The sequence below is a fragment of the Myripristis murdjan genome, chromosome 14 (genome assembly GCF_902150065.1).
Source record: "Myripristis murdjan chromosome 14, fMyrMur1.1, whole genome shotgun sequence".
In the NCBI taxonomy this organism is placed as follows: domain Eukaryota; kingdom Metazoa; phylum Chordata; class Actinopteri; order Holocentriformes; family Holocentridae; genus Myripristis; species Myripristis murdjan.
Window position 1 is genome coordinate 27,844,636 of NC_043993.1, and position 23,810 is coordinate 27,868,445.

At 39.6% G+C, this 23,810-nt stretch overlaps 1 protein-coding gene across 4 annotated transcripts in view; it reads left to right on the forward strand.

The window, feature by feature from the left end:
- The first annotated feature begins 1,380 nt into the window (after window positions 1-1,380).
- ntm (neurotrimin) overlaps window positions 1,381-23,810 on the forward strand; it is a 154,021-nt gene continuing 131,591 nt past the window's right edge. For all 4 annotated transcript variants that reach the window (XR_003929411.1, XM_030069751.1, XM_030069752.1 and 1 more), the window contains exon 1: window positions 1,381-2,116. Coding sequence is in view for 3 of the 4 variants with exons in the window: in XM_030069751.1 (XP_029925611.1) it covers window positions 1,944-2,116 (173 nt within the window). In the remaining variant the exon portion in view is untranslated. The remainder of the gene's footprint in view (window positions 2,117-23,810) is intronic.

The window sequence follows — 23,810 nt, forward strand, 5'->3', positions numbered from 1 at the left end:
AGAAAGGCTGTTAAGTCTCTGCCTTTGTTTACACAGCGATTAAAGACACTATTTTCCACTCTCAGACTATTTGACAGCTTAACATGAACTTTACATGTGTGTTGTGGCTGTAAAAGGATGGTCTACATTTATCTCACGGGTGTTTTGATTTGCTTGCATTTTAACTTGTGAAAGCTCATTTTCCCACCTATGAGTTAAGCTCCTCAAGCATGTAGTGAATGTACTCAACATTTACATGGTCAAATGAATGCACTTATTTCATCTTTAAATAGCTGTGGGCTAATTTATTTCGCAGCTACAATAAAATGCTTCACTCTTTAGTCCATGACATGGAGCAGTGACTCATCAGTAGTATGAGTCCTCAAAATGGAAGTCTCATTAACATTCGGCCTACATTTTTAAAAATACCTTTAGTATAAATAGATTATCCCACACAGAAATAAAAATACAATTCAAACATATTTCAAACATGCATAGATATGGGAAATTATTTTGCACATAAATTGGCTTTTTTTTTTTTTTTTTTTTTTTTGGTCTGTTGGGTTTATTAGTTATGTTTGTAACTGTGGAAGGGCAATAAAAATAATCATACAAAAAAGACCAATAATGGATTTGTAACATATTTCAAGACAATATATAACCATGCTATGCAGTGGTAACATATCCAGTATCTGCATTAACCTGTATATACAGCGCCCCAAAATATTATATTGGTTGATTCATTGATTGATGCCAATACTGTACACTTGGGAACATAAAACACAAAAAAATACACATTTCCAATCATATTCTGATGTACTTGTAGGCTATGCACATGTATTTTGAAGGGTTAAACATGGGAGTTAACTTGTAACTTGTGGTTATTTGGTAGGCTACCAATAACAATGTGTGATTATCACAGCCTTATTACAACATAGCCTCACTTCCAAAAACTGCAGTCCTTTGAGACATTTTAGAATGACACTATACTGATATCAATTTAAAAAAATGAAAATATGCCTTTTATTGAATACAAAGGGAGTTTAAAATATCATGATAAAGACAGTGTTGAATGTTTAATATTCCTGCATGTGTATTAGAGTGATACCAGCCTATTTTATGCTTAGGATTCAGTCCCATAGACACGCTATAAACTGCCAGTGCAATAGTGCAATAGGAGATGTAATAAATGAATGAATGAATGAATGAATGAATGAATGCCAGAAAGCACACTGGAAAATGCACTATTGAGTTGCACACTGAGTACTGGGTGCCTTCATGTTGCGTCTGTTCGTGCGGGCTGCAGACTGTGCAACTGTGAATTCATTTGGTCCTCACCACTGTGTCCAAATTGCCCACCTCTGACGTAGCCCGAGTGCAAATCCTTAGAGAGCACCGACAGGGAAGGATCAACTGCAACTCATTGACAAGCGATGCAAATCTCAAACTTGGCATCCCTCCTCTCCTCCTCTTCTTTTTCTTCTTCTTCCTCCTCTTCCTCCTCTTCTGAATATGGCTCTCGCTTCATTTATTTGTGCGCATCAGCCTGCCTATGAATAGTTTTGTCGCTCAACTGAAAGCATTTCTGGAGGCTAGACTTCATACTTACAGTATCAAACAAACTTGGTGAATGAATAGTGAGTTTGCAAGCTGCCGGACGGGTTTTTTTCCCTTTCCTTTTCTTCTTTCTTTTTCTTTTTTTTTTTCTTTTTTGTTTTTTTGAAGAATAACCAGTCAGTGGATGTTTTACAGTGCAGCCGGATAGGGTCGCCGAGTGTTTCTTTCCTCCCCGCTGCACACCGCTGCTACCTGGCGAGAAGATTTGGATTAAGACTAATGAACTGGGGGTAAATAATCTCCACGGGACCGTTTTGCGCGCTGAAAACCGACTTATTGTCTCGCTGTGGGATTTTTTTTTAATACTATATAGAGACACACACACCCCGGGAGGCTGACAGAAAGCGATGTCTGCCCGTGGATACTTTGACGCTTTTTCCAGATGCACAGTCCTTTTCTCTCTGAGGATTTTGCTTCTTTTGCCCGCAGGGTTGCCAGTCCGCAGCCAAGGGGACTCTCAATCCGACAACAAAGTGATGGACAATATCACTGTCCGACAAGGAGAGACAGTCTTTCTCAGGTAAGCCACCCGTATATATATGTATATATTTTATTCTTTCCAAGTATTGTCTTTCTCGTGGTTAGCGCCTCTGAATGTCACTGAAGTTGGGCGCCGTAGGCTTCGGTAATTGAAGTATTTAGTGTGGTGAGAGCGACCGACATGACTCAAGTGTCGCCTGTTTTATCATGTGCCCGCAGTTGAAAAAGAAACGGGGGAAGGGGTAGTGGTGGTGGTGGTGGTGAGGGGGGGATTTCAAAGGATTAGTCCCTGGAAAAACACTCAATTCAGAAGGCGATACTCTGCTAATCTTTACCAGCTGTTAACGAGAGACTTAGCCGTTTTTAATTGTTGTGTGACGGTGCAGAACTATAAAGGTGGAGGGGGGGGAGAAAAAGTGTGTTTCTTGAAGGAGAGAGAGGAGAAACACTCCTCCAGTCGCAGCCGAGGACCGAGGAGGAGTTTTGCAGGTGGATAAACGTAAATATCAAGTGTACAAATGGAGTGAGTGGCCATTCTTCTGGGTGGGAGATTGTCTGTGGTGCCCCTTAGCCTCCTCTGTGCCCCCGGCAGCTTACTGGACATGGAGGGATTTATGCTGCCTTCAAGTGCCGTCGGATGTGTCGGAATTGCTTTTATTACTTTTCACATGCTGACCACCCAGCATGAAATAATAATTATGATAATAACACATCAATAAATCCTTTTTCAAAAAAAAAAAAAAGAAAGCTTGGGAAGAGTGGAGATTTTTTTTTTTATTTATTATTTATTTCTTGCAAGATATGATGAGGAGGTGGAGAGAATGGAGGCAAGTGATGTGGTATGCTGCATTCATGTCATATTATTGTAATTGTTGGAGTAACTTAAAGGTTGAAAGCATGGAGAGGACTTGAAAGCCTCTTTGAGGCTGTTAAGATGTCAGCTGGCTTGCTCATGATAATTGCTCTCAGCATTTTCAGCCTTAGCACACGTGTACTGATGATTGACGGTGTCCCAAATATTGAAATGGAAACTGAAGAACAAAACAAAGCAAAAACAAGGAAGTGTTTATGTAGTGTCCTGTGACTTTTTTTTTTTTTTTAAGAACAGTGACTTCCGCTGTGTTGAAAATTGCCTTTTTGGTTTTGCTCTTAATTAATGTCATCACTTCCATATAGTGGCATGTAGTTTCTATATTAGTGACATCCACATGCAGGAAGTCGGTCAACTCAGTGTCCACTGCAAAAAAAACATATTTCCCAAGTGGCATTTATGTTCTGCAAGCTGATGTGCATGGCATTTTGAAGTACAGCAGGAAGCTTTATTTACAGATTAGCTCATATGCCATGATTGCAGCATGCTACAACTACTTCTAATAAATCAATTTAACCAACATTTACTTGTCTGATGCATTCTCTCCCCTTCGTTCTGATGCAGCAGTGCAAAGTAGCTCTGTGATGTTTGATTTCTAAAATAAAACAACAAATCAATCGAACCATCAATTTCTTGCCTGATGCTCAATCTCTACTCTTTGCTCTGATGCTGTAGCACAAAGTAGCTCTGTGAGGTTTGATTTCTAAAATAAAACAAGCCTGCAAAAGTATACTTTGAAATTATTTCTGATGAGAATCACTTGAATGTACAAGAGGTTGTGTTTACATCCTCCACACTTAGAAGCCAGAACTCATGAGGAGCTTGCACAATCTTAATAACATAGGCCGTAATGTCCTTCACTCCCAGGATGGTCTCTATCCCCAGTGTTGTTGTCCTGCACCAGTTGAGTTCAGTTTCCCCTGTGAATTCATTCATTCAGTGTCTCAGGGACATAAACCTTTATCAAATGGGAGACAGCTGCTTGTCAATCTGTGGAAAAGTTTGAAGACCTTTGCCCTACCCCATTCTTGCAGCAATAATTGCCTGTGTCACATCGGTATTCTTCTGCTGAATAGGGGATAATTTCAGCCTAGAAAGGTAATACCCTACGGGTTGTCAATGCTTTAACTCTCGTCATGGGTCCCTGGAGTCCCGGGGAATACTCTCGTGGGAGAGTTTAAAAAAAAAAAAAAAAAAGTAAGTGGCTATACAGGCATGATCTGATATCCTGGCACGTCCTTTGAAATGGCCTGAAAAGCCCCGTGTGTGAAGGATACAGTGGGTGGCAGATGGGGGTTGGGGGTTGGGGGAGTGGGTGGTGGGTGAGGTGTGATGCAGGCAGAAAATGCATGCGGATTAATTTCTCTGTGATTTGTATTCACCTACTTGAAATTGAACTTTTGAATGTCTAATGTTGCTCTGCTTGAAAATTATTCTCAAAGTGAATCAATGTCAAATTCTACCCAATAAACCGAACCCTTTTTTCCTTTAACTTTCAAGAAGTTGACTGTCTAGTGTTTTAGTTTAAAAAAAAAAAAAAAACCCCGGGAGAATCCAGGCACGAGGGAAAAGCAAAGGATCAGTGATTCCCAAACAGTTGCAGTCATGCGCCACTCAGACCTTTCAGCCTCCCAGTGTGAACCCACTTCAGCACCACAGACAGCATACTCAGACTCCTTTTTCTGCCCCTTTTTTGAATTCAGGTTACAAATGTTATTATTTAGAGAGTAGGTTATTAACAGTTTCTTCTTTCGGCTGTGTTACCCTATTAGAAGTTATTATTTTTCGGGGTGGGGGCAATTACAGTTTTGTATAGGCAAGCTGCCATTCATAATAGGGCCTGCAGATGGAAAACACATTATTTTGCAATTGTTATTCTTTCCCAAAATAGGCATGCAGGGCCATTATTAGTCCAGTGTTCCTCCCTGCGCAGGTCAATGGGAAGACTGAACTTGGCGTGATGTATAGAAATTCTCCAGGCTGGGTTGTATTCCTGTGTTTCGGTCTCAAATTGATTTTCACACAGATTCCATGGCTGTGCTTTGCTTTCATCGTGAAGCCAAGAGCCCACTCACTCAAAGGTGCATGGGTTGAAAAGGCATTTGAATCCGTATAGAAGGCTGTCAGAAGCTAGGTTGCCTAGTGTGTAACTCTGTCCAGCCATGTAGCAGCGACTTCTGCCCAGAAGTCGATTTGCTGTGCCCCACTATTCGCTATTTCAGTGAGGCTACCCTATTTTCGAATTGTCAAGTGAGATGGAAGGGAGCCAAACAATGGAAAACAACTCCAGTTGTTCACTGGGCAGACAGTCATAATGCCTGAGCTGTGTAATCTTTTTTTTTTATTATTATTTCAGGGGTGTGTGTTACTTTAATGTGTCTGTTTTTCACTGCAGGTTTCATGAGATTCATTCTGGCAGTGAGACAATGACTTAGTTGCACGATCTTTAGCACATAGTGATAGTTTGGAAAATTTATATTATGGTAAGCTGGATTATAGTCAAAGATTTGTTTTTCTTGTTTCTGCATGCCCCCCAGTATCATTCCATGTACCTGAGAGATACACTCAAAACAGCTTTGGCAGGGAGACACTGGACTGCAGATGTAATCAAGTTGCCTGCCAGCCAGTCAAGAAGACTGTGTTATCGTCCAGCATCCATCAAGGAGATTTGCTAACTTTGTGTATATGAATAGCAAGGAGCATGCCCTTTATAAGCTTTATTCCACTACTGAGTGCAGGCTCTTTTATACAATAGTATCTATCAGTCAACTTACCACGACAGCACAAGGCTAATAAATAGTCAATTGACCACACTGGGTCAAAACTCCAACATGACCCTCAAGTCAGGTCAAGTCTACTTTATTTATTTGGCACCCTGTAATACAAAACTGTTGCATAAGTGTTTTACAAAACAGGAATGTACAAAATGAGGACGGAAATTCAGCAGCAAAATTAAGGCATATGGGAAATAAGAGCCAGGGTTAAAGGCAGAAAATAAGAGCAATAGTGCATAAGTGATGCATGGATGTCAACTTCAATCAGCTAGCTGGAGTGAATTTGTATTATCCTTATAGTCCCTGAGATAGCCCCTTTGAAATTTTGATGTATCATCTACTTTTTGCACAGACAATGTTATAGATGTGGGAGTTAATGCCCCTGCTATAGTCAGAGCTAACAAGCTCCCTGTTGCCCTTTTTGACAACTGTCAAAACTAAGGGTTGTATCACATTTGAATTGAGGGAAGCAAGCCCAACCATCTTCTAGCTCTTTTTGATGGTGTGCAGCACAGCTACTTTTCTGCCTCCAAGGTGCACATTACACTGGCGATGACGTGTAGACCTCATTATCAGTTTATTTGAGTGTGATCTTATGAACTCTGATCAGCTAGGGATCAGCTGCTACAATGTCCTGTGGAGAATAGAGTAAGAGTAGTACTGTATTGAGTAATATATGCATACAAGGAACTGTTAATACAACAATATGCCTTACTATAAAATGCTAGAGAATATGCTGTCTTACAACATTAAAAAGATTTAGGTTGCATAATACATGAAAATCCTGGAAGTACACTCTCCCACTGTGTGACAGGGCTCAATTTAATTTGAATGTGAAATGGGAGTGTTTGGAGTTTTGCCAGAAATTGCACCTGGAGTGTGAAGACTGATGGGCAAAAAAATAACCTCAGTACAGCTTTTACTTCCTTTTATTAATTAGATGAAGCAAAATGAGGAACTGACTTTGTTGAGGGCAATTCCTCAGTTTGTTTGACTGAATCTGAACTTGCCTCTTAAAGACCACAACATAATGTCAAATGTAAATTTGTCTCAATCTATAAATCCAGAGTGGAGCTCTCCATCACCTGATTTTCCAAAGGGAAGCAACAACAGTTCATATTCTGTGATAAATTTATTGTAGGAGTAACGGTTTTCTTGCCTTCTAACACTGCAAAACATTAATGTCAGACAAACAGAATAAGACTGGAGCTTTTAATAAAAACAAACTTGGCTGGAAATCTGGTGTCTATTTATGTTCCAAGCACATCTCAGTTTTCTCACTTTACAATAACATATAATAGAGTTAGAGGAATAGGTTAGTTGTTGTTCATGGGAGAATAGTCTTTCAAGACATAACATAAAAGCCCATCTCAGATGTGATGTAAGTTGACCTTAGTGCTGTCATTCGATTGGAAGGCTGTGCTTTTCTTTGTCTTTTTCTCTCCCATTTTGTGCTTTCTGTTCAGCCACTGTTGGCTCTAAGGATGTGCCGTCTCTCCTGATGCTTCATCTGCTGTTCTGTCTCTATGAAATACAAGACCAGTGCTTATAGACACGGCTTTTGTGTATAATGATAGCTGTCTTTTACAAGGGAGACTTGAATTCATTGTACTCTTAATAGAGTGAGAGTTATTACATTTTGCAGAGCGCAAGGTCAAGCTGCACTTTTTCTTAAACTCTGCAATAGCACTCAGAAGGGCACTTATTACCTATCAACTGCTCGATGGATGTACAGAATAAACACATTAATTTCCAGGGCTCTGCTCACTAAAACCGACTTGAACAGAGGCGGCCTTCCTCGTGAGGTTGTGATTAATGGTCAGAGTGAATGTCACCACTGTGGTCGAGGTGGACCGACAACCTCCTGAGAGGCTTATCTACCTACACAGAGCATTTGGGCCCCGTAGCCATGTGATTCTGTCTGTGTCATGTTAGCATTTATTCCGCCCTCCCCTAGCAGCCAGATGAAAGCGGTCTTGATTCAGGTTAAATGTATCAAGGAATGAGGCTGTTCCAAACAGAAAACAGCTTTTAATTGCCTTGGAGTTCAGTTTCCATGTAAAAAATGTTTACTCGACACATGTATTCATCTTTCCTCTTACACACACCCTTCAGCTTGTTTGGTGCATTCGGGTTGTGATGGAACTATTGGTGCGCAACGCTTTGCTTTCAGCCATGAAGGTATTTCTCTCCAATCCAGGTTAGGAGTTAAAGCGGTTAGAGCTCCCTTTTTAAAGGGATATTCATTTTCTTCCTCATATGCCCTCGGCCAAGATTGGAAAGCTGATAATTTGATTTCACAGAGGGATGCTAACGATTCCCTTTGTAATTCCATTTTCGTTCACCTTGCATCGTCTAGCCCTGTTGCTATCCATCAGTCTCACCTTTTTATACATTGTCTTCACCGCTACTGTACTAGAGAGGATTTTCATCGCCTAAATAAAAGGCCCTCATAGTGAAAATGGTAGTGGAGTAGGATGGCCATACTATTTCATCAGTTAACAAGATTTTATGGAGTCCATTATGCTAATAGATAGTTGTAATATTACTGAACACATTTTTTATCAGTTAATTAAGCATTGGTAGATGGAAGATTTTTTTAAATATATATATATTTTCCTAGTCTGTAGGATATATAGGAGGCAAAGAGTAAATTAAATCAGTCTGTGTCGTTCTCCTGCACAGTCCACCATAAATCCCTGTTTTGTTTTGTTTCCGTTATTATTTTCTGAGCTTCAGTGTAAGGGAGTGATAGTGCCGAGTGTAAACAACAAGGTTGTTTGGACTGCTCATTTGTAGCATGTGGATTTCATCCTAAATGGGATCTCTGTTGTTCAGTCCTGGAATTGGCCTGGAAATGGCTATCCAGGCATACACATGTACTGAGCTATACTAACATTTATTTTGGGGGGAAAAAGTAGTTTTTATTCACTGGACTTATTCCTATTTTATTTTTATCTGACCCATTTTCTCAATTGCACTAAACTGAGTTTAAACTTGCAGTCCAAAATGAAACCCGAATGATTTTTTTTGCACCATTTACATTAATCTAGAAATGAACAAGGCTTATGTTTTTTTGTTTTTTTTTAATGAACTGTTGGCTTTTTCCAGGAACAGGTGGTACAGAGTCACACCTGTATCTTATTGTATTTTATACTTCCATTGTTCATTTTTTGGAATAGAGACACTATCTTATCTATTTTCAGTCACATTTTTTTAAATAGGGAATAGATTCTTGGTTTGGATGAGGAACTTAGTCAGTTGGGCAACTTAAAAACTCTTTGACACTTTGTGAGCTTGGAATCCTACCAGGGTGGAGTGGAGTTCAGAGATATTGAGCATCAAAGATTCGACATCCCAGCTGGCAAACCTGTTAGAAACTGTCTATCTTTTTTGAATATTTAACCCCCAAAGTTTTTTTTTTTTTTTTTTTTTTTTTTTTTAAGTAGCACTACCCGACTATAAAGTAACACTGAAATATGCGAACATGTAGATAACTCACTTTTGATTAAAAAAACAAAACCCTATAAATCTTATAAATCGAAGCTTGTCCAAAGGCTAAAGGGCAATTGGCTCCAAAAGTTAATGTCAGCCTCTGCAATCTTACATTGCTTTAACAAATTTTAATCAAAAAAAGAGGAGGAAGCAGGCGTCTGGTATTGGATTTCATGACATTAACTCAAGCGTATGCTGTGGGAAGCAGCTTGGCCTACATTTGCAGGCTCCCTGTATTGTTGATGAGAATTATCTCATATCTTCAGTGGATTACGGTGTGGGGACTCGCTGAACTGTGGACCAGCGGTGGTTTGCCGGCGGTAATTTCTGGAAGATATCTATTTTTTTCCCCCCTCCTTCACACTTGTCTTGCTTTGAAGTGATTTAATTCCGTCTTGAATGCTGTTCAGGAAATTACAAAGCCACTGTAATGAAGTGTGGCTGATTGGACAAGTGCCGTTGTATGAGCATTCATTTTTTTGGGTATCCAGGAAATATAAATTGAGCACTGGGCAGGTTTGATAGCTCACACTGATTTTTATAGCCTTAGCCCCCAGCAATTTGCAACTATCCGGGACCAGTTCTGCAAAATTGATCATCTTTTGATTGGGCTGTTGCCAAGGCAGCCAGAACTGGAGCTGATCTTGTTTTGAGGCTTTCCAAGTTTGTTCATGTACTGCAAGTAAAATGTTCATGTAACAACAGGTAGGTTTTGGCTGGAACAACACCTTACACCATCAGTTATCCTTAAGAAATTTCACCCATTCTGAAATACAACCTGCCCTAAGAGGCTCAGTGCCCGCCGGTGACTCCACTGCTGGCTTCAAATGGGACTCAAGTTGGCTCATGGTAGAGGTAAACAGTGTCAGAGTTTGGCTGACCCCTGAACAGTGTGAGCGGAGCTGTGCGGTAGCGGCTGGCCGACTTAAGCAGGGCTCCAGTCCTGTCTGGGTATTAGAAAAAGATCTGGGTGGGAGAGAGAGGAGTGCTCAGGATTAAGTACTTAAAAGATTCTCAGCTCCACCTCCCTTATAGCACCAAGACATCAATACTGCAAGACATGCAGGGCGCCGCGCTCATGCACTCACACACACCCACACATGCATGCGCACAGTGTTTCCCAACACAAGGATTAGTTATAGATCTGCCTCAGCGTTGCTTAGACGGACTCAACATGGACATGGTGCAATTTACAGTACAGTAGGTTTGTACGGTATGGATAGGTTTGCACAGTATGGAACGATATATTTTAAACTAAGGAACATGCTTTTATTATATGATGTTTTAGTACCATCTATGGGCTACTGCTGTCCACGCCTGTATACAGACTCAGTTACAGCACAAGCTTAGTGGTAATTCATTTATCATAGTTAGAGGCTGTATTTTTATACCACACTGCAACTTATCTCAGCACATTAAGTTAAAATGTTTAAAAGAGCTGCATGAAGTATCAGGTCAAGCAACAGCCACTGGAAACAAAAGCAAACACACATTTTAGACTACATACTCTACATGAAACAAGTCATAATGGAGTTTTAGAGTGAAAGCTGAAGCAGTTGCAGTGTCTCACTAATTGCTTGAGGTGACTTAAGGTGACTACGCACCACACATACTGCTTACCTGAACAACAAATAAGGAAAGTAAAAAAAAAACAAAAAACTGATCAGTTTCATGGATGCAGTTAGTTTGCTATGATAAATTTATTCCGAATTGACTGGCCAAGTACAGGCATTCAGCATCTTGAAATGTGTGTTACCTGCTAACAACAGACTCTACAGACTAGCGGGGCCCACTCAGTCGACATCAGCCTGGCTATGTGTGTGTGTGTTTGAGAGCAGAGGGGAGTTAGGGGATTCCCCAAAACAAAACAAAGGGCCGGATATCTCATTTTGCTGAATCATCAGTGTCGTGGTATCATTGTTATTGAACGTAAAGCTACCCAGTGACTCCATCTCTAATATACTTTATATATATATATATATATATATATACACACACTACTCACAAAAAGTTAGGGATATTCGGCTTTCGGGTGAAATTTCAGGATGAACCTAGATAGATAGATAGATAGATAGATTTTTATTGTCATTGCACAATCATATACGTATAATAATGCAACGAAATTAGGGTTCAGTCCTTTCGGTGCAGGGGAGAATAGAAAGCATCGTGCATCTTGCTAGTTAAATAGCCAAGTCCAGTAATGGATGGCTGCAGCCATGCCTCTGATATCAGAAAAAATGCAACAGTCACGGAAACACTTGTTGGATGTGCAAGCACAGTTCGTCATCCCGTGTTCGCCATGGACCTGGCGCTGGAAAAAGCTGGGAGGCGGCGGCCCAAAGGGCTGTCCTTTCAGCCGTGTCAACGCACCGGCCCTGCAGCCTCGGCGTCCTCCGGAATGTCCTGGCAGCGATGAAAGTCCGGTGAAACTGGCATCCCGCAGCGCAATCCCAAGCTCAAAAGGTCCTGATAACTGTTGTTTCCTTTGCTTGTTTACGTTTCCTCCTGGATTTGTCACTGGGAAGAACTATCCACGGAGACCCCGGTGTTCTAACGGCATCCTCTGGAATGTCCTGGTAGTGATGAAAGTCCGGCGAAATTGGTACCTCGCAGCACAATCCCAAGCTCAAAAGGTGCTGACGACTGTACGCGTACATTGCCCAACATAAGGTGGTGTTTTTTAAGCTAAAAACACAACCGTTCACACATACAAAAACATATAATACGGCACCGAGAGTGGAGAGCTGTAGCCGCTGCGTCTATGCGCACCGCCATGGCAACCACCAATAATGCATTATAACCTTTACAGGTGAACTTAATGTGACTTGTAAACTTTTGAATGCACATGTCCAACTGTTCAATGTTTCAGTACTTTTTGCACAAGTTGCTGTTCTCTAACAAGGAGTTTAACGGCAAAATTCACATCAGGTGTTTGATGCTCCAGCTCATCGAGGTCGTATCATTAGGGAACGGCTGCTGGAGACTGGGGTACCTCAAATGGAGTGGCCTGCACTTTCTCAGACCTGAATCCCATAGAAAACCTATGGGATCAGCTGAGTTGCCGTGTAGAGGCTCGGAGCTCTGTACCCCAGAACCTCAATGTCCTGAGGGCCGCCCTTCAAGAAGAGTGGGATGCCATGCCTCAGCAGACAATAAGTCGACTTGTGAACAGCATGAGACGTCGTTGTCAAGCTGTAATTGATGCTCAAGGGCACATGACAAGTTATTGACACTGACTTTTGTTGTGGTATATCCACCACTGTTGTTGGCTTTTGTTTCAAGAAATTGTTTGAGATGAGGAAATCACCAGTGTGTGCTTCTACTTAAATGCCCTATTGTCATGATATAATATCACTGTAGCGTGACCTTTTTTTTTTTCCCCATAAATTTCACCCAAAAGCCAAATATCCCTAACTTTTTGTGAGTAGTGTATATATATATATATATATATATATATATATATATATATATATGTATGTATGTATGTATATATATATATATATATATAAAAAGAATGCACAACATATTGGGGATACTGCATGAAGAACATCAAGAGGTGAACCTATGTAAAATCCATTATTCCTTATTGAATCTACACCAAACACAGGAGGAGAAATAGAAAAGCAGGTGTGAAAAATGTGCAAGTTTTGAGACAGCTGAAGTGTGCACGGTGCAAGGGGGGCAATAACTCAATATCAGGAACATTTCCCTAATATTTTGTATAATCAGTGTATATTAGAGGGTGCTGGCTAGGTATAGAACTATTGACAAATATGTTGACTTGACTCCAGAGACAACCTCCACACACACTCAGGAGTACATCGAGTGTTTGCCTGAGCAGAATTGATTTTAGCAATACCCAGTACATTTCTCTCTGATATAAAACAAAATAGCGAGGCATTCGGTTGATAAAAGTGCAGTGGATAAACACACAGGCACATTTCGTACGCGCACTCTCTCCCTCTCTCTCTCACACACTCACACACACACACACACACACACACACACACACAAACACACAGTATACTGCAGTTATAGTCTCCCACAAAGTACATTCACCTCTTTGACTTTGATGCTTGGTTACAGCTTGCATAAGCCGGGATTTGGATGGTAAAAGTAATGCGAGTTTAGAAAATTAAAGGTCTGGCGGACACTAGGAGAAAAAAAATCGTAAGCCTCCAGTTGTATATGTCCTCGCTTTAGTAGAAGGCTCCACAAAAATGCTGGATGATATATAGCCATATCAAGGCTGAATGTCCAGTGTAGCTACAGGGGCCGGGCATCATCCTCCCTTCAGCGATAGGTGAGAACAAATGAGTGATCGAATCAGTGAATCCGATCAATGTGAGGACTTTACTTTTGTTTTCACTCTTCAGTCGGCTGGCATTTAGAGCGAAAACAAACAGCTTTATTTATTTTTCAGCTGTAATTGTGCCCAACAAACTTTTCCCCCTGGCTAAAATCGTTTTTTTTTTTTTTTTTTTTTTTTTTTTTACTGCCTTGACACCTCAAAGTTGAAAGATGTGGAGAGTTGAGTGGGAACAGGCAGGGCTCCGGGCAACAGCACTGACACACCCTTCATGGCTGATCAGAAACTAGCTATCTGCCTGTCGGTCTGCATGTGTGTGTGTGTGTGTGTGTGTGCGTGGAGCGTATACTCCCTGGTGAGGACCACATTTCCTCGCAATGATAGAAAGATGAGGAAAATCCACCAAGGTGAGGCTATTTTTCCACTCTTTTAAGATTAAGATTACGTTGTAGGTTAAATGTAAGAGTTAACACATTGAGTTCCTTTAAATTATCCCTTAAAATGTCCCCTTAAGTAGCTTCAGAGTAATAAACAAATAAATAAATGTTCCATATTTTGCAAGAGTATCACTTACACATTCTGTATTTGTTGGTTATAAAGCTTTACTGAAGCTACATCACACTTATAATGAGTGAAATATTCAAACTCATGATGCATCATTTTACACATTTCCCTGGAATCCTGCAGGACATATTTGGTGTCTATGGATCTCCACTGGAATTTAAATTTACATTTTTTTTTGGGAATAATGTTTAGCTATGCAGCATGCATTTGTAATGAATGTTAAGCTTAGTTCAGTGTGAGGATTTGGGTTTAGGGGTAAGAGTAGATGTATAATTCACATAAACAAAAATAAACAAAAAAAGATCTAACCTCTTTGGGGAACGACTAAAACTTTTTTTTTTTTTTTTTTTTTTTTTAACCGAAGGAAATATTAGGGCCCTTCAGTTTTAACATTTTAATCTGATTTTGTTTTTCTCAGATTTTTGTAAATTTGTATTTATTTATTTATTTTATTTATTCATTCATTCATTCATTCATTCATTCATTCATTCATTTATTATTATTATTATTACTATTATTATTATTATTTTTGCAATTTGCCATATGGTGGACATAACACAGTTCCTTATAATATGAAATAATAATACTCAAATGCTGGGAATCTTGTTTCACTGTCTAGAAACTGAATTTCCAGAAAACACCAAAAAAATAAATAAGAAAAGAAAATCTATCATCACTTTCATTTTGCAGGAAAGGTGGAAAGCACACAGTGTTTTTTCCTCTCTTTTTCCAGTTTGAGTTCCTGCTGTTTAATTTTATTAAAGTGGCCAATAGAGAAATTGAATGGAGTGAACTCACTGCACTCTGTGGAGGGGGCAAGGGGGAATGAGATAGAGATAGATGTGCGTGTGTGTGGATACCACACGAGTGTTAAATACCATCATAAAATTGCTAGATTTATTTGACAGGTCATTTAATTATGACTGTATAAACACATAATAAACCGAGAGCATTGAATCATACCCATTCAGATATTGCAAAATCAAAAATCTGTGGAAGTTATACTCTAACAAAAGCCTCACCCAAACTAAATTATAGTTGTCAAACATTTTTACAATCCCCTGAAATTTTTCACATTTCAAAATAAAAGCTGAATTCAGCCAAAAACTTGAAAAGCTAGACAATTATCTGAAGCTGAAATATCTAGGCTCTATGATATTATTTTCTTCTTTTTTCATTTTAAGTTTTCTGCGTGGTCAAAACTTGTTTCATTACATATATGTTGATATTTTTCCAACAACATTTTCTTCTCAAAAACGTAATTCTTCCTTCATTGGTATGGTGGGTCCATTTCTTTAGGATTCCAAGGAAGAGAAAATCTTATTTACAGTAGCTCCATAGTGAAATAATAATAAAAAAGGCACCTTCTATGTTCTTGTGTTTTTTTTTCTCTCTCTTTTGCATATTATATGCACAAGCAGGTATTATAGGATTAAAGGATTAAATATAGACCATTATTATAAGATTAGATGATATGATACCGTATGTAACCAGCTGTAAAAGAAATAAACACTTGAATCTTGTCTCCAAATTATGCCTCAACCTTAAAAAATATATTTCACAATAAGTTTTTTGGGTGTATTATTTTTAGTAGTCCCAAACTTTTCCCAAATGCAACTTTTGTGTGGATACAGTCCGTTTATGCATGAGGCCCCTGGTGTCTTATTATTATATTTAGGACAGTCCCTAAGTTGATGATTTGTTTTCACCCTGTGAGTCAGTTTGCAACAAGAATACCTGCTCTCGTTATTTCTCCTGGGCATAGCTGCTCCATTAACTAAATAAGGAAGCAGTGTTAGGTATCTTCTAGAGGATAAAGTGAAATCTAGCGGTATTTGAAGCAGATTATCTTCAACTGAATAGCAGTTCACCTCACTTACCTAAAGCACTCAGCTGTTTGATTCTATAGTGGGAGCAGAGATCACCTAGAGATTAGGGAATTCTTCATCGTTAATGCACCAGGGAGGTTTAAAGAGAAATGTTCTTGCTCACCACTACTTTTATACAAAGACTCTTCCCTCATGTCTGAGAGCCTCTGCGTTAGTGTAACTCAGCTCACTGCTGCTAGTAAAGAGCCGCAGCAGTTTCCTCTGAGAAAAGGTTCAGTGGAGGAGATTCAGCCCTGGTGCTTCTGTCCAAGCCAGCTGCTTCACATCCCACTTTCTGTCTTCAGCTCAAGTAAAAAGTAACATAATCACAAACACTTTCTTACAAGCTATTTGAACTTTTTTTTTTTTTTTTTTCCAAAAAAATCCCAAGCCAGGGTAGATAGGCCATTTTGAAAACTGTATGCTTCTGTTAGAGGCACAAATATGAAATGAAAGGATTGAATATCTATCAAAGTATCTGTATTTATTTATTTATTTATTTATTTTTTTTTTTTGGGGGGGGGTATGTTAGGAAAAACAAAGTCAGGAAATGTTGTTCTTTTTGAGGTTATGTCAGTACTTTATCCCAGTTTATTTTATTTGGATACATTTTTAATGTGTCGCCACCATGGTACATGGACATTATGGGCTCTGGTTTCATGAATCAGTGGTGCATGGTGCAAAGTGCAGCCAGTGGTGCATGACACAGGGAGTGGCATTTGGTTAAGTGATATTAGGCCAAGAGCCAGACAGAAGTTGGCGGTGAACTGCAGGGACAGTCTGGGAGGGCGGCACCCACCCGCCAGTGCCTAACATCTACAGAGGATGCGGCAACTTCCATAATCCTCAGTCAGCGTGGGCTGCCACATAGTGGGCGTTTTATGTTGGGTGACTGTCATTCATCCAAAATGTATAGTTAGACTGAGTGAAAGATCTTTCCTCTTTCTTCCTGCTGAAAGGCTTCAAACTTTTGAACAGCCTCTGTTCATTTGCACATGCCTTTGTGCCACAGAAATAGCACCCTACATGAAATAGCACCCGACATCCATGTGCTTTTCACCTGGTCTGAGTAGGCGGGCGACGCAAATGCAAATCCCAGTAAGCCTAGTAACAAAACTACGCCGCGCTGCTGCGTCGCTCCTAATGCAACCCCTGCTGAGCCTCTGCCTCCACTTTGGTGCATCAACTTCGCTATGCCGCCACTTTGGTAGCGCAAAGCAACGCCATGTGCCAACACAGAAACAGAGACTTATTTCATCGTGGTGGCATCCGTTGTTGTGAACACAAAGACTTACTGTAAGAACACTACATGTGAGAAACTTCATACTTACATCTAAGTTTCCCTGCTGTAGAGCCAATCAGTTGATTAGGTATTCCTCGCACTTTGCTGGATAAATTTGCATGTTAATTATGAAAAATGGCCAGATATTAGCAGTTGGAGTGCTGTGTGTTATTGGTTTGAAAATGAAACAATGGCAGCTTGTATTATGTGTTTATGAAAATTATACCTCATGTCAAGAGTACATAATTTTTTTTGTGGCACCTTAAAAGCAGGATCCTGGTTCTTTCAGCAATCACCACAAGAGGAAAAATTGCATTTCTATTTTGAAAGACTGGAATATAAGAACAGTGTCTCAGCACTTAGCATTTCTTTTATTGCAATACGTTTAATTTGATAGCAGTGTACAAAGGCTAACATGACTAAGCATTATGCACAAGAAATGGTCATGAAATATAATGGGCAGACCAAAACATTTTTATTAGAAGCATGGCGGTGTGCTGTTTTTCACATCTATAATTAATATATTAATAATTGATGTTGTCTGCGGTGTGGAAAAGGGACAGCCTCAATGTCTCTGTCAGTGTTCTCTCCCATAATGCATTGTGATTCACCACTTTTGCATGCTGGGTTGATTGCAAAGTGTGTCCTCTCCGGCCCAGTCCACAGTTTGACAGGCTGTCAATGTCAATGGAAGGGAAGCATGTCTCCGATGGCTGTACCTGTCTGTCAGTTTGTGTGTGTGTGTGTGTGTGTGTGTGTGTGTGTGTGTGTGTGTGTGTGTGTGTGTGTGTGTGTGTGCGTGTGTGCATTTAGGTGAGAGAGTGAGAATGAGTGAGTGAGAGAGTCAGTGAGAGGGACTTGAGAAAAGGGAACTTTGAATTGCTGCTGTTGCTCTTTTTGTTGCAGCTATTGAATGTCATTTTATGAATGCCGTTACAATCAGTTCTGGTTTGGAAAGCCAGGAAGTGTAATTTGCTAAATGTTAATGTAGCAAACAAAATAAGAACTGAGCACAGAAATGAAAGCATTTCATCACACACAGCTGATCAAAGAGCGAGTCAAATTTACACTGAGTTGCCAGTTTACCCGACACATTCGAAGGTAGACTCACCTAGCACCGGAGCAGACTCTATCAGGCCCATGCTCAAGCTTGAGATGTGCTTGTTTGTGATTGATTCTTGCCTTCAGTCTTTTATCCATGACCTATTTGTAGTCGCAGGGCTAATGGTGACTGATGTTTGCTGTTTTTCTCACCACTTTCAGTAAACCCCACTGAGTAGGGTTACTTCTTTGGTCGATCAACTTTCATTCACCACAGACATTTTACTCAAAGCCACCTTGCTATAATGGTTTGCCATGGAAACTGGAAATTATTACGTTGATATCGGAAGTTAAAGTACAAATTAAAGAATGAGGAACGGCAAAAGTCTTGAAGCGGGGGGGAGAAACCTGACTTGCTGCCGTATTTTTCTCAGTGGAGATCCAAAGTCCAAGTCTCCATTATCGTGCACTAGGTTATGAGTCACTGGCATGCGAGTACAAAAGTGTTAAAGGTTACAGGAGCTAAGTAACCACCACATTCAATTTACAAACAAATTACACAGGTAGTTATGTATTACTTCCACTAACCAGTCACAAAATAATTAGGGCAGGGATGGTTCCAGAGCATTGATTACTGCGCATTGACCAATCATGCAAATTAGCTTGTGAGAATAAGCCTAATCATTTCTGCCAGAGACCAATAAACTAAATGAATCACAGCAAACACAGTTGATTCAAATAATTAAAATGTGAGAAAACAGTTTCATGAACTCATTAGGCTCTTTCCTTGTCTGAGGTCTCATGGTTTCCACCGGCAGTGACGTGTCAGCTAAGGGAGCCAGTATAGCCAAAATATCATATTGCTGGAGTTACCAACCAGCCACCGCAGGCTTTCCTCTTCATGTTATTTTATCTTTGTGTTTTGTTAAAAAATGCATTAAGCAGTCAGCTCTTTCCCAACAGGCTACATTTTTGGAGTGCATAGATCGTCACAGCCTTACATATACAGTATATTTCCTGAGGCTCAAACCAATACAAAAAAAAAAATAATAATAAAAAAAGTTAGCTTTATGCTCTCGACATGGAAGACGAGTCATAAGCTGTCAATAACAGATTGAAACATAAACCATAAAGTCTTATTAATCTTAATCAATTCAGACAGTCAGAAGAGAGTGCGACTTTTATTAAGTTTTATTTTTAGTTTCATTTTTTGTGCACCCTATGGCTCTCAGCAGAGGGATAAACAAAACAAAACTTTTTAAAAAAAAATTTATTTATATATTTATTTTAAAGAATCAGTGGAGACAGTGCCATGTTTGGATGACATTCTTCAAAGTCTTTATTTATTTTTTTATGTGTAGTAGCCTTAGTCTATGAATAAATAACAGACCTAGAGGTTGATATGCTGTTCACTTCTTTACTTTTACTCTGTATACGGAGTAAAAGCTAGGTAGACAACTTAAATAGAAAAATAGGAACTATTAAATTCAAATAGAATTTGCGCTTGCGCTCAGATGAAATAAAGTGCACTGTCACTGGCAAAGGGACAAAGTTTTATGGACTGATGAGACAAAGATTAACCTTTACCAAAGTGATGGAAAGGCTACAGTTTGGAGAAATAAAGGATCTGCTCATGATCCCAAACATATAAGCTCATCTGTGAAACACAGTGGAGGTAATGTCATGGCTTAGGCTTGCATGGCTTCTTCTTCATCGATGATGTAACACATGATGGCAGCAGCAAAATGAACTCAGAAGTCTACAGAAACATTTTGTCTGCCAATTTAAAGTAAGATGCAACCAAACTGATTGAGAGATCCTTCATCATGTAGCACGATAATGACTCAAAACATACTGCCAAAACAACAAAGGAGTTCATCAAGGACAAGAAGTAAAAAGTTTTAGACTGGCCAAGTCAGTCTCCAGACTTAAACCCAATGGAGCATACATTTTACCTGCTAAAGAGGAGACTGAAGGGAGTAACCCCCGAAAACAAACAACATCTGAAAGAGGCTGTGGTGAAAGCATCACAAAAGAAGAATGCAAAAGTTTGGTGATGTCAATGGGTCACAGACTCGATGCAGTTATTGCAAGCAAAGGATTTGCAGCTAAATATTAAATCTTATTCACTTTAATCCACTTTAAGTCTATCTTGTTCCAATACTTTTACTAACCTAAAAATTTGGTGTTCCGTTACAAATAATGCTATCTTCTAAGTTGTGTATCAGATCCAGATGTAAATACCTGGAAATGAAAGCTGAAATGTTGGTCTCTTGCCTCATATTCATCTTTTGATGCCAAATGCAAATGTGTTCAGTTTATAGCAAAAATAAAGGAACTGGCCTCACTGTTCCAATACTTTTGGAAGGGTGTGTATGTAAACATACATAATCAGACATGCACACAAGTATATGCAGACACTGGTGTCTGTACCCTTATGTATGGTGTCATGTCAGCACTGGATCACATGTCTCTGCACCACTGACCAATGGTGTGTCTCAAATCGCGCACTTCTGCACTTACACTTAGTATTTTGAGTGCATAAGTGCGTTCACACTGAAAATACTAACAAAATGCAGTGCACTGCAAATACCCGGATGTACACTCAAAACAGTCAAATAGTTGAGTGTGGAATCATGGACACTTCTCACCCTAAGGGCACCACTGACCGGAAGTAGCTACTTAAAAAAGCGGACTTGACTTTTCGTTTTACGACTGTTAATATGTCACATAAATAAGTTTTAATTTTTTTTTCAGGCGAGAAAGTAACCACGTAGATTCCAAATATGTGGTCAGTTTGTCCAAATAACGTCTGTTTTGAAAATTGCTTCGACGTTTTCAGATAACTCTCAAGCTAGCGGTTGTGCAAAGTACAGTAACTTCCGGTTGTGTACAAAAATAAAACTCTAATACCTTAGAAGCAGTGGTGATGCATTTATTTTGAAGATAGGATGTGTACATGTCTACTTCTGGATAACTTTACCACCGAAAATCAAAGCATCAGGTGGGCTGGCCACAATTTTCGAAAATATCTAATATCGGCTCATGCCTACTTCACAAATGGTAAAACTAATCAGCATTCAATATACAATTTTATCGCTCACCTTCAAAGATCTTAAAGCGAGCACAACTGTGTGCTTAGACACACTAATAAACTACATTATATGAATCACTATTTTTTAACTAAGCTGTCAGAGGCAACCCTGTAGTTCCAAGTTCATGAAAGACAGTAAAGTTTTGTGAACAGCAAGGGTCCTTCAGAATAACATGACTATCCTCACCACAGTTGCTTAACCATATCTTTATTGACACTCCATGCAAATGAGGCCCTCAGATCTAAGTACCACATGAGTCTTTTAGTTGAGTCAAGCATCTTTTAAGTCCCGCAGAAAGTGGCAGCAAAAATGGAGAGTTGACAAGCGAAAAATCAATTTAGGAATTTCCACATCACAGAAGCTCTTGAGACAGCAACTAAACACGCTGAGTGTCTGATGAAGATGATGATGAGGACCCAGGTGCCCCAGCAGAGTTCTTCTAATCAGCAAGGCCTTCACTAGTGAAGGCTTCTGTCTTATTATTTGTTACTTTGTGATAAAAGGCACTCTTTGTTCACTAGTTGTTGAGATGAGAGCAAACCAAGTCACATCTGCAAACTCTGCACTCTTCTCTCGTTTTCTGTGTTAACTGTTCATTATGAGATTATGTCCACCTGCACACTCCTAAAAATATATACCCCATACGTCATAAAAAAAGCACCTTTGCTGACGTTGTAGTTTTACATATAAGTTTGACTGAATTTGATGCCACAAGCTATAATATTGTAAAGTTCAAGTAACTCTGATAACACCTAGACTTCTTCAAAGAAATATGGGAAGTGCACATACTGTTATCAGTTGAAAAGCACCGAGAACTATCCACAAATTGCCATTAATGGGGTCCAAGTCCATGCTGCAAATTATTTATCAATGAGAATATAAGCTTGGTGCATCATTTTGAAGAAGTTCCACATCTCAAAAGGTAAAAGTTTTCGGTGAGAGTGCTGAAACTGCATGTGAAATGGTGCCTTGCATAATGCCATTTGAAAAACTGATGATTGTTATGATGATGATGCTTCTCTGTATGACCAAATGTGGTCTGGTGCAGTTTAGTGCTGTCTGCAAACAGGTAGACCGATGTGAAGTTTGGACGGTGTTGTATTGTGCATTCAGGAAATAGGCTTCCTATTCGTGGGTCTTCCCTGAGTTTCAAACTTCTGTGATACAAAATGGTGCAGGCAGTTATGTGGTGTATAACACTTTGTAGAGATGCAAAAGCTACTCACAGTGCGCAAAATGTGTTGCATGAAACTGTTAACAGGAGAAAAATATCATCATGGCAGTAAAAACCTTTGTGTAATTTTTATTACCTAGGTACAGTAGCGGGGGAGACTTGACATCCACTGACATCCACCACATTTAGTTGGCCTGATTGGTTGAACTGATGGGCTGATTATCAAATCCAAGTAGACTTCTAGACAAAGTCAGGTTCCTTTGGAGAGAGTGATCTCATGTAAATTCGCACAGACACACTCCGGTGCCTCACAGCAAGAAGGTCCTGAGTTTGAATCCCATCTGGGGCTGAGCTTTGCATGTGGAGTATTTCATGGGTTTTTCTCCTTTTAATGCTTCTGTTTTCCCCCCACATTAAAAACACGTATGTCAGGTTAATTCTCCTGTCACTGCCCTTGACCAAGGCACTGGCTTAGAATTGGATTTTTTCCCCAGGCGCTGCACAGTGGCTGCCCGCTGCCGCTAATAGTTAAGATGGGTTAAATCCAGAACACGAGTTTCCCACAGGGATCAATAAAGGATAACTTAACTTCCTTTCAGTTTGAGAGCTGTGTATTTGTCATTGCACGCCTTATCAATTAAGATGCACAGCTGTTCATTTTTCCATCTTTTCAAATGACTGCAGCGCTGCTTGGACATGCAGAGCTGTTCTCACAATGAATTGCAATGAAGACGAAGAAGAATAAGACTCTTAAAAAGTCACCAGGATTGCATCCCAAAGAAAAGTATAATGATGCTATAATGACACGGCTGCTTGCTCAAGTCAAACTGGGGACCAAAATCCAAGATGTGTTCAGTTTTTTTTTTTTTTTTTTTTTTTTTATGAAAGAAAAGGTTTTCACTACTGTAATTAAAGGCTATTTTTGGGGCATTTTCACCTTTATAACCTATAGCACAAGTCAGAACATCACTAGTATCCCTGTTAAAGTCACATTTCTGGTGTGACAAACGTAGAATAGACTGCTTCGTATGTTTCTTTGAGCACGTCTCTGAGTTGTTGTTTTATGTATTTACAGCACTGAATAAAGCGTTTTAGAAATTTAAAACAAAACATTACACCCATTATAGATAAAGAGAAATAAATGTTAAGGTGGACTCAGTTCCACCCATGGAAAGGTTGAAGAAGAGTTCGGTTCGACTATTGGTGAAATGCCCTTTTATGTTTTTTGAGCTCGGTTCAAAAACAGATAACACCTTTAGCT